This window comes from Varroa jacobsoni, unplaced genomic scaffold (assembly GCF_002532875.2).
Source record: "Varroa jacobsoni isolate VJ856 unplaced genomic scaffold, vjacob_1.0 scaffold_901, whole genome shotgun sequence".
Classification (NCBI taxonomy): domain Eukaryota; kingdom Metazoa; phylum Arthropoda; class Arachnida; order Mesostigmata; family Varroidae; genus Varroa; species Varroa jacobsoni.
In genome coordinates this window covers 69,721-80,141 of record NW_019213803.1, presented here as the reverse complement: position 1 = coordinate 80,141, position 10,421 = coordinate 69,721, and the positions used below count along the sequence as shown (strand labels likewise).

General features: G+C 40.7%; 1 protein-coding gene across 5 annotated transcripts in view; it reads left to right on the top strand.

Annotated features, from left to right (window-relative positions):
* The first annotated feature begins 7,887 nt into the window (after window positions 1–7,887).
* LOC111264816 (uncharacterized) overlaps window positions 7,888–10,421 on the top strand; it is a 6,704-nt gene continuing 4,170 nt past the window's right edge. For 3 of the 5 annotated variants that reach the window (XR_002683098.2, XR_002683097.2, XM_022840995.2), the window contains exons 1-2: window positions 7,888–8,210; window positions 9,985–10,175. Coding sequence is in view for 3 of the 5 variants with exons in the window: in XM_022840995.2 (XP_022696730.1) it covers window positions 8,113–8,210; window positions 9,985–10,175 (289 nt within the window). In the remaining 2 variants the exon portion in view is untranslated. The other 2 variants (XM_022840996.2, XM_022840997.2) reach the window with 2 other exon arrangements.

Sequence of the window (10,421 nt, the reverse complement as noted above, 5' to 3'; positions counted from 1 at the left end):
CAGATCTGGGCTGAATAAAAATGGGTTTCCTTTTGCTGTGGAAATCGTATTAAAGTTGGTTTCGACCTCAGAACAGGGACACGGCACAATGTAAACTTCATGTATATTGCAGTTAGGACACGCTGGTTGATTAAGGCCCTACACAACCGCGGTAAGTATGTGTAAGTAAAGTCCGTGTTCGAAAAGCCATGAGTACATTGGCTTTCTATTGGAGGCAAGCGTTTCTATTTACAAAGGATCTCCAATAATACGGTATTTGAATTTGACGAGGCTTCTATAGCACAGGGCGGATGTCTATTGAAGAAAAATTATTACCTTTATATTACGTTATTATTACCATATTATATTAAAAAATTAAAGAGCTGTCACACCGAGCGGAATAAGGTTTTGCAGATTTTACAGGGAAATATCATTACTAACAATAAGAAGTTCAAAAGAACAGAGGAGTTTTCAAAAAAAAAAAAGAGAACCTTCTTTCGGATGTTGTTCAGCAGGAAATCAAAGGCGCGCACCCGATGATAGAAAAAAGACCAATAAAGATGTTAACGATTTCTCAACAGGCCGAGCTGTACGTTTAGATTTTAGTCTGTTATTAGATAGAGTCCTAAGTCCCTTCACGACTCGCAGGCTCTTAGCATATACAAGTTGATCGGATATCAGGTACTGTGCTTCGGTATGATTAAAGACACATTTTTTATTAGCGATTTTTGCAAAATAATCAACTGTTTCATGGGTGCAATTCGCTGAAAACTTTGGCCGGGTCAAACAAAATTAAACGTAACTAAACAGCGTAATTGTCGTCTTCTTTTGTATTTACTACGACTCGCTACGGCGTATAAACCCAGTTTAGACTTCGATCGTACGAGTGCGTGACCCACCAACGCGCTGATGGATAACGGGATTGGTTTAGTCGATTTGACGTGGATACGTATAACAGTTACGAAGTTCATTAGATAACGCGGGCTAAGATATGACCGGTTCTTTTTTTTTGCCTGCTTCGGTAAAGAAGCTGCGGGCAAAAATGGAGACGTATGCGTACATTATCGCATTGCCCCTCTCGGGTGAAATTACCTAATCCAGATAGGACGGGTGCTATCCGGGTTCTGTCAGTTTTACGAAGATAGCAATTTCTCCTGTCGAAATAACAGACTTTGTTTACTAGCATTCATGTAAGTGTATGGCCTTTCGTCCAGCTTTGGATTGGGATAAATGTGCTCCTTGTAAATTTTTTGGACAGCTTGAGGGCGCGCTGTTTAAGGACAAGCACACGGTCACTGGAAATATTTTTTGCTTGCGCTCACGCTGAGTACCATAGCATATGTCCAGAAACGGGTTGCACCGAACGTGCGTTATCGTATATGCTTTCCTTTAAAATTCGCAGTGATTTCTGCAGTGACGACAATTAAAATAAACCGGCTCGGTTGTCACGTTGCACGCACCAGGAGTACCTGGTAAGTACTTCTACGCGCGTTGGGTGTCCCCTCGTCCGTTTTATCGGGGCAGTGCATCACTGAACCGTGCGCGTCTCATTGTCCTCCTAATCTTTTAATTCTTGCGATTGTCTCGGGAGCAACTCTATTGTGGATAATCTCAGGCTTCTTTGTCGTTCTGAGGGCAGGTGTTTGCCTTTTTGATAAGCTTATGACTTCGATCTTTAATTGGTTGTCGTTGAATAACTCCTTTCTGCCGTACAGGCGTGTGTTTAGGTGTTTGGTACGTCGGAGAAGCTATCTAGGCTTGCATGAGCTGGCTGTCTATGTAGGCGGCCGAAGCAACCGATCGTGTCCTAATTCCAGCAATAGTCGGCGTGCCCATATCAAGGACTTCGAACACTGTCAAGCCACTTTGAGTTCCGACCCACAGGTACTTGATGAAACTGTCCTTTCTAAATTTTAGCTTTACCTCACAACGTTCTGGTGATTATTTTACCGGTAACGCTCTGTCTCGTTACGATGTTCATTCCGAAATCAGCGTCGCTGTATCCTCGGAGTGATAGCGCCCTTTTTTCTTTTAATAATTAGACCGTAATTTTTAGTGCTCTGGAAATAGCTGAGTACTTGCATTTATAATCCGAAATGATATTCGGTGCATTTGTCTAAATATCGAGGCAAAAATTCGGCTATGAAATTATGCCAGATCTAAACACGGCGGACTACTATAAACTACCGAGTGGCTATCAGTGGAGTAAATCTGGATCAGCTTTCCTTTTCTCATTGCCATTGCCCGCAACTGTAGGTCTGCTGGTCTGCACTCAGAGATTTCGAAACGTTCTAGCATTTTTCTAATCTATTTTTCCTGACATAGGACGATATCCTGGTTTTCATGGATTGCAACATTCATAGCCAGGAAGTAGGATTATGGCTGCCCGTTACTTCAAAGTGCTTTTTCGCAGTATTTATCGCTTTATTGATTGCCTCATGTTGATCGCTTGCAATCAGCATGTCATCGACTAAACTACAAGGTACTGTTAGTCCATTCTAGTGCAGAAAGTAGAAGCTGATATATTTTGGGTTTTGTTGCAGGCCAGCATGTGTCAATGCTCCTTTGAATTTCTTCCAGACTGATGGAGACCCTAGACGGCCTATTTGATCTGCAGTATCGATCACTGCTGTCGTATTATCCTTCTGGTCTACGTGAAATCGGACTGCTCAAGTAAGAATCTCTTACGTCAGTTTGTCTATTGGTGCTTGTCTAAGTTTCCGGCTTATGGCAAAAATGGCGTATCGTCTTAAATCTAGATGCCACCACATATACATTATGTGGGAAGAAGCCTTTTTCGGTGAGCTGACTGAAGCCTCGTGTCACGCATCTGGCTTTGTAGCACATGACGGTTCTGTTCGCTTCTATTTCCCATCGTAATATCCTGATCTTAACGGATTTAGTTCGGCTAGAGTCCTGACTTCACTGTTTTTAAATGACTACATTTCTGTGTTCATTGCGGGTCCTTTCATTTGACGTTAGTGCTTTTTTACGCTAGTAGGATGTTCACTTAGAATTCGAAGGGAACCGATTTATTTAGTCTGAATCTATCACTAAGCTGTCTATCTAGCTTCGATCCCGTCTTCTCCGCGTCGTGTTAATCTGAAATTTTGTCTTCTTTATTAGTAGTGTTCTTCTCTTTAGAGTCGGACTAAACCTCTCCCCTGTGTTAAAATTTGTGGCCAGTTAGACTACATATAATTTCTCATTTGTGATTGTTGAAGATTGTGTCTGATGCATAAGTATTAGTGGGTCTTGCTCGAAGCTGACATCTCTTGACCGTACCGTCTTCTGCTTTTCCAGTATCCAGGGTAGCCGTAGATCATTTCGAATGAAGTCTAGTCCATAGATAAGCTGACGGTAGTCATAGTCATGAGAGGTCTAATACATTGTACGATTTTACCATAGAACTACTTGGCTCGTTGGTATCTCTGAGTACGGCACTTGTGAACTCGGTTAGACCACGGTTTTTCTAGACTACTCCATTTAATCTTGCTTTGTGAAGCGTACATGTAAATAATTCCCTCTCCACGTACGCGAGTACCCGGCGAACTGCGACCTTTTGAAATTTAAAGCCGCTATCAGGCCGTAGACTTTTTTCATTAGTTAATCGTTTGTGTTTAAAGCTATTTAGAATAGTGTTTATTTAGCATTGTTTGCATTGCGATTTTTAATGAAGTATAAATTTCTCTCTAATAATCGAATGTCTATCTTGCATGGGTTAACGAGTATACGTTCAAGTTCGTTAGTTAGTGCTTAAGGAGACGCACGATGATTTGGTCAGATCAATCGATAACACGGGATGCGATCTTCGTTGTCATTTACAAAGTCGACGTTTTCGTGTTCTAAGACCTTTAATCTTCGCGTTAATTATATAATGGGTTGTCACTTCGATAGCGTTATCTTCCTGTCGTTTACGCCTTCTCTTCGTATTTTGGATTGTGAGTAGAATCGTATCTCGATTGATTTTAGGGCGGTCGTTAGTCACTCTTCCATAGGATGAACTTTCCTTTGACCACACTGATCGGGTCAATTTTTATCAATGAATTGAGCGAATGATTACTTTGGTCACTTAAAGAGCCTTGGCCATTTTACAGCCCGGAGGGCCGTTATCGTCACGTAGACTTAGTATAAATATACCGGAACCGAACGATTGCAGTTGTTGTTTGCCTCCTGAATTGTACGAAGCGTGATTCGGTGAATCGTTTCTAGCTTCTGAATTAGCTCGTGTCGCGTGCGCCAGCGGAGCCTACCGTTTATGTTAGCAGTGTCAATCAAATAGGTCTAGATTCTCAATGGTCGTCTTTCTGATGTTGTTTTTGAGGTCCGTTACAGGGATACTGGTGCTTCTTTTGGAGGTATTAGCCGTACAGCTTTGGAATGATCGTTCGGTCGAGCATGCTTGTAACCTTTTCGCAAACTGCCGCAGGGATGCTCCCGATCGTATTTGTTCCATTTATGTGATTGTAGATTTGGCACCACGGTCAATTACCAATAATATTGTCCGTTTGTTAATTATCTCCCACGCATCTCCGCATTCCCGTAGTTCTAGCTCGGGTGCATGTTCCCATGAAAGGTAATTGCTCATCCTATACGCGAGGTGTATAGCATTTTACAACGTTCATTCGTCATGAACTCGAAGTGTTCGTCGGGTTCGGGATAAATACGAATTGCTGGTGTCTGGTTTTCTCTATTCAGTACTATTGACAGTTGGATTTCATTAATTGTTTGCTGTCCTCTGATGCTGATGCTGTACTCCTGTTCCTAACCATTTGAGCCATTGGACTGTCATACCGGAGGATTCCTCGTTTATTTCACTTGCCCATTATCCTCACGACTCTGGCCTATCAGCATGTGTACACTTTGGCTCGATTTATTAGACTGTGTATGCTGAGATCTGATAGCTTGCAACTGTCTTGGCCGGATTGTCTATCTTGACCCGACTGGCAGAGAGGAGCAGTGATTTCGATGGGTAGCTTGTAGGTCCGTCCCTTCTGTTGCGAGTGCCACCGTTATATATATAAGCCATCTTAAGCAAATATGATCATGCTCACTTGTTATAAAAGTGCACATAGTACCTTTAATTCTATACTTAGAATGCCTTAAAAGTACCTTACATAGGAGGAAAATGTAATAGCAATCAGGCTTACTTTGTGATGAAAAAAATTCCAAGGAGCTCGCGGGTTCGCATTCTGTTCTAATCAATTTAATTATAATTGTTAGAAGCTCGTGTGAGCTATCATCATTCCCTTTTTTTCCAAAAAAAAAAAGCATTTCCGCTTAAAGGGAACTTTTCTATAACTGCGTTTCAGCGTAATGCTCTTTAGAATAACGCGGTCTAAGAAGGAAGACTAATGAATGCCATGTCAATATCTGACTTTTAATTAATTAAGTTGAAGTAATAGTCTTTGAAGCAAGTTTGGCCGTCTAAAGCACCACCCCGAGATTTAAATAACGCATAGCATAATTTCTATTTCCAGTCCAAATAGAACCTCGATTTCCTTATACTGTGCCCCACATAAAAATCAACTTCGAAGTAGGATCGTAACGCACGAGCTACATTACAACGTCGATAAACTAGAAAAAAAATCTGTTGTTATGCGATATACGCGCCGCAGTAAGCAGATTAATAGAAGGACGTATGACCTGTTTTCAGTGTGCAGATCCTCAGATCAGATCTGTGACGATTCCTATACAAATTAAGCAATATCCTGAAAAGGCTCATACGACGCTTGACAAAATCTCAATAACCCTTGCGATACGCGCATACAGGGTAGAGAAATTCGCGTCGACGTAAATCATACTTTAAACCGTACACAGTTGGAACCTTAACTTGCTTCTCAATGCTATGCCTACATAGCTATGAGAATTCCTTAAAAATCTTAGCATCGTGTGAGTAAACTGCCTGTGCGATTCAACAGAAAAACATAGTCTTGCAATGAATTGTTGCAGGAGAGTTATCCTAAAAATGAGGGCCATATGTTTTATCAGGACACCTCTAAAGCTACCGGGCTCGCCAAGGCCATGTTTCACCTATCCGAGTTGATTATTTCAGTCATTCCTTCGACTTAATAATTATTCAATCGTGTAGTCCTGATTTAGATACCGCATGGCCGTTTTTCAGTTACCATACCTGCCTCAGTAGTTGTGCCTTTCAACTGGCCCGCCACCTGGTTATTGCTAGCTCTTGTGCTGTCTAAGCTAAAATAGTACGATTATTGTTCATCAGCCGAAAACTCAAAGATTACGTACATGTACAGTCACCTTCCAGTTGTTCTAATGAAAAGCTATTACGCTTTAGTTGAAACCTAAACAACAGAAATATTTGGGCGAAAAAGACGTCACCTTTATGCCCATAACGGAAGTGTCAAATCATGTTGAAACGCAAGTAATCACCCAGTAGTGGTCGATAAAATACTACTTTACAATCGATAAGATAGATATTTCAGCTCATTACGACACCTAGTTGAGTTACTCTGGGAGGTGTCCTGCTGTGAGGGCCACTACAGAGATCTGGCACAGACATTATTATTACTTTAAAGCTCAAGGAGAAGAAGAAGAAGAAGAAGAGAAGATTGGAGCTGATCTTGTCCCATAAGAGCGCTACTGATTCACCTAATGGAATTAAATTGTGTGTTTTTTTTTTAAGTGAAACTAGCAACGTCCTCGCTAAAGGAATCTGCTGTAACTGTAGTAGTATTCTTACGAAGCCGAACGAAACAAACGGGCGACACCTGTCCAATTCTATTCGAATTCTTCGTGGATTCGTAACTAAACTTGAGATAATTATTCTTACCCATAGTAACAATGGAATCGACGATATATGTGTATTTAATTGACACATGGCGCTTTAGTTTCCGAGCTAAGAACTTACCTGATTGAAAGTTCTAACGTGTTACCTGCGGCTGCCGATTACATCGTCTCTTAGGGATGGGGACGCGGTGATCTGCATGCGTCCACACAAGACAGATACACTTTGCGTTTCCACAGTTAAACATTTCAGATTTGACAATTGCATAAATTGAACATTTAGTTATTTAAAAAGAGCAAAAGCTTGTTTCGGTGTCTGTCAATAGGTATCGATAAGGTCGCAACTAGCTAACTAACACACGAAATAATATAAATAACAGGAAAGCAGTCAACTGTGGTACCTAAAATTTCTACCGCTTAGGCAAAATTAACGATGCGTAATAAACAATCTTTCACCTCTAGCCCAATCAATTAGCTGCGAAGAAAATCTTCCATAAGACCGAAGCTGTCTTGAATCTTTATTTCTACGCATGATTGATTTGTCTCGAACATCAGCGCTTTTGCCAGCAAATGATCATGGTTTATTCAAATAATAGTAGCTCAAATTGGCAATGAACATAGCGTACTTCGAAACTAGTTTCCCATCCCCAACGAGGAACAGCTTACCAAAATCAGCGACAGCTGAAACACTTCACAGCTAGCTAATAACGCAGATATAGTTTTTCCTCATGTTGACTTCAATCACCTCTCCAGCTATTGCAATAGACGTTTACCACACAGAACGGTATGCATATGCACAGATCCGTCAATTTAAAGCGTCTCAAATATTTCGTCGCTTACTGTCAATAGCGTAAGAGTCATCTGTCGGGCATGAATCAGCGGGTGCTCAAACCAGTGAAATACTGCAGCAGCCATCTTCTTTCCTTGCCATTCTGTCGTATTCGTTCATCTGCCGCTGATGCCCCGTCTCCCTGCCATCCGCTAATGATTTCTAGTGACAGCTAGCTCACCGCAATAGCTTCATTTTGAGCTTCATAACGGAGCGGTGTAAAGCGTCCTATATTTGTATCGGTAACAAGCCCTCTCCTGGGTTTCGCGTGCAGCGCCAACTGACTAGACGACGCGGATCTTGTTGAAATCGAATATGTTAATTTTGCTACAAGCGTTCCGCCGGGATTGGGATAACTAGATAAACCGATACAGCCAATTCAATATTAGATCAGTCTAGCCATGCAGCGTAGCGTATACATCCCATGATTACTATCCGTACAATGTACCTGTCCAAAGGACAACTCTAGATAGATCCTTTGTGCGCTCCAACTCTACGAGAACTTGTGAGAAACGTTAACATTTATTCTAGGAACAATTTGTTGAAGGCCCACCATGAGGGCGCTACCTGTTATCGCAATCGGTGCATTGACTGTAACACTCGTAGCTGATAATATCGATGGGTTTCTTCTGAAGAAAAAATCGTTGAAGAGGTTTGTGATAATGGTGTTCGTTGATCTATATTCGATATCGTGGTGAGCCAGTATCAACATTTGCCGATATGTTGCTAAGATGAATATTCGCGTCTGCCCAGATTGTCGGGAACGATATTTTAATAGACCGATCCGCGCTTTAAGATGAGTACGTTTATCTATGGACTATTATTATGGATCACGGACAATTAGTAAAAACAGGAAGAATAACTTGAACTGCTATCAACAATTATGGCGGCCTTATTATATGATGCAGTGGTTACAATGAATAATGTTTTGGGCAGTGTGATACCTACCTATTTTACCGTTATTTAAAAAAAAAAAATGTAAGTATTGCCAGTTTCGTAAACAAACTATATTTGATACGTTATGTAATGGCCCTTTTGAGTCACCTTTTTGTATATGCACTCTGTTACACGAAAACTGGTTTTCTTTGTTACATATCTTTGTTGTCCCCACTTCAAGTTCAATTATTATGTAAAGTTTTTATTAAAAACTTAACGAGGATTATAAGGCCTAGCCACGTCCTATCAGCCAATATGGGAACAAGCGATAAATCTAATCAATGTGAGATAGCCACCCGTTTATCCTTTAATACCTGATTCCGTTATTGCAGTTCTGAAGAAATCAACAATCACATATTTCGAAAAGTGAAAGATCCATTTGAGCGCATGAAAGCGACTATAATTACGCGAGAGTTAAAAGCTAGATTAGATAGTGGCTAGTCTTAAGAATGTGGCTCTCAGTTCAGGCCATAACTGCAGCATTTTACTGGACTGTTTCAATTTCATTAGCCCACTAGATTGGGCCTATTTTCAGAAACATCAGCTTTAAGCAAAAAAATTATGTCCCTAACAATGCATTGATCGAAGTAGCATAGAACAAGTACCAGCCAGGAACGAATGGGCTTGTGCTATACCCTTGATGTGCAGTACCCTTAACAATATCTCCGGAGTCGCTGATGGCTTCCGTAGCTATAAATGATATATATCTGTATACCCCTGCTTACACGCAGTGGACAATTAAAGTATAATAGAAACTTTTAAAGAGCCTCTCCGCATATAAGTACACGAATAAATCCAGGATTCCGTGAAGTGTAAAAAGTATTTTTATTAAAAACAAACACGAGCACAAACAAGCTTGAAGTATTAAATTAATATTACAATGAAAAACCGAGCAAAAAGAAATCTTCGCAGTGGCGTCTTAATATTTGAGGTGAGTTACGTAAAGGCCGCTACGAGTGTACTGATACCAAAGGTTTTGGATGCTGCCGAACTGCCTCGCGTAGAACTAACATTACTGATTGTTAGGTTCTCTACATGAAATTTCAAGGAATAATTAGACTTAGCTAAAGATTGGCTCAAGGCCTTAACCAATATTGCTTCTTTCGTGGCAAAGCTTAACTACAAGCTTAATAAAGATTACAATCCACTCTGTTAGGAAAAGAGGAGAATTCCAAATCCAAGGCGCGTCGACAGCCTTATACGTTATCTGGATGCTAAATGCTAAGGCGAGAATTGCAGTTCACACGCGCGCCCTCGTTTTTGTGCGCATTTTAAGATTCACTATGTCCTACTCTACGATTTCTATATTTTGACAGAACGAACCTCGGGAGCTCTGTCACTCTATAGCTTCGGTGCTAAAGCGTACGCCATGACTGCATTTCTGTCCTTAGCAGATCTCTATATTGCATTGTAATGCCACGCAGCGACTTGAGATGAAGATAACGAATAATCACTCCGCTTGTATTGTCTTCATGTTAATTTGACTATAGTATGAAAATGGTAAAGAAGGGTGCAAAAAAGGGCTACGATAGCCGTTATGATCATCATCATCATCATCATATTCCTGCAAATCACGCTCTGCACGTCTCGCATGCTTCCCACCATATGGCGGACTTTCATCATGGAGGAGAAGTGGAGATACACGAAATGGACTTGGCACATGCGGACGATTTCATGCACAGTAAGTAGCCTGTCGTCTGTATAATCTGCAGTCCAAGACTTCAGTTCAACTATTGTGGTCTGTAATTAAATTGTTTTTACTTAAGGCAGTTAGCCAGAGAGTATAACATTTCATTAATAAACATATCAGGTTTTAAGGTATTAATAAACATATGCTTAAATTCCCTCAGTAGTTTCATTTCCATTTTATAACTAACCAATCAGAATGCAATTTCAAACTAATATACGAGTACTTAATTTTCAAAAA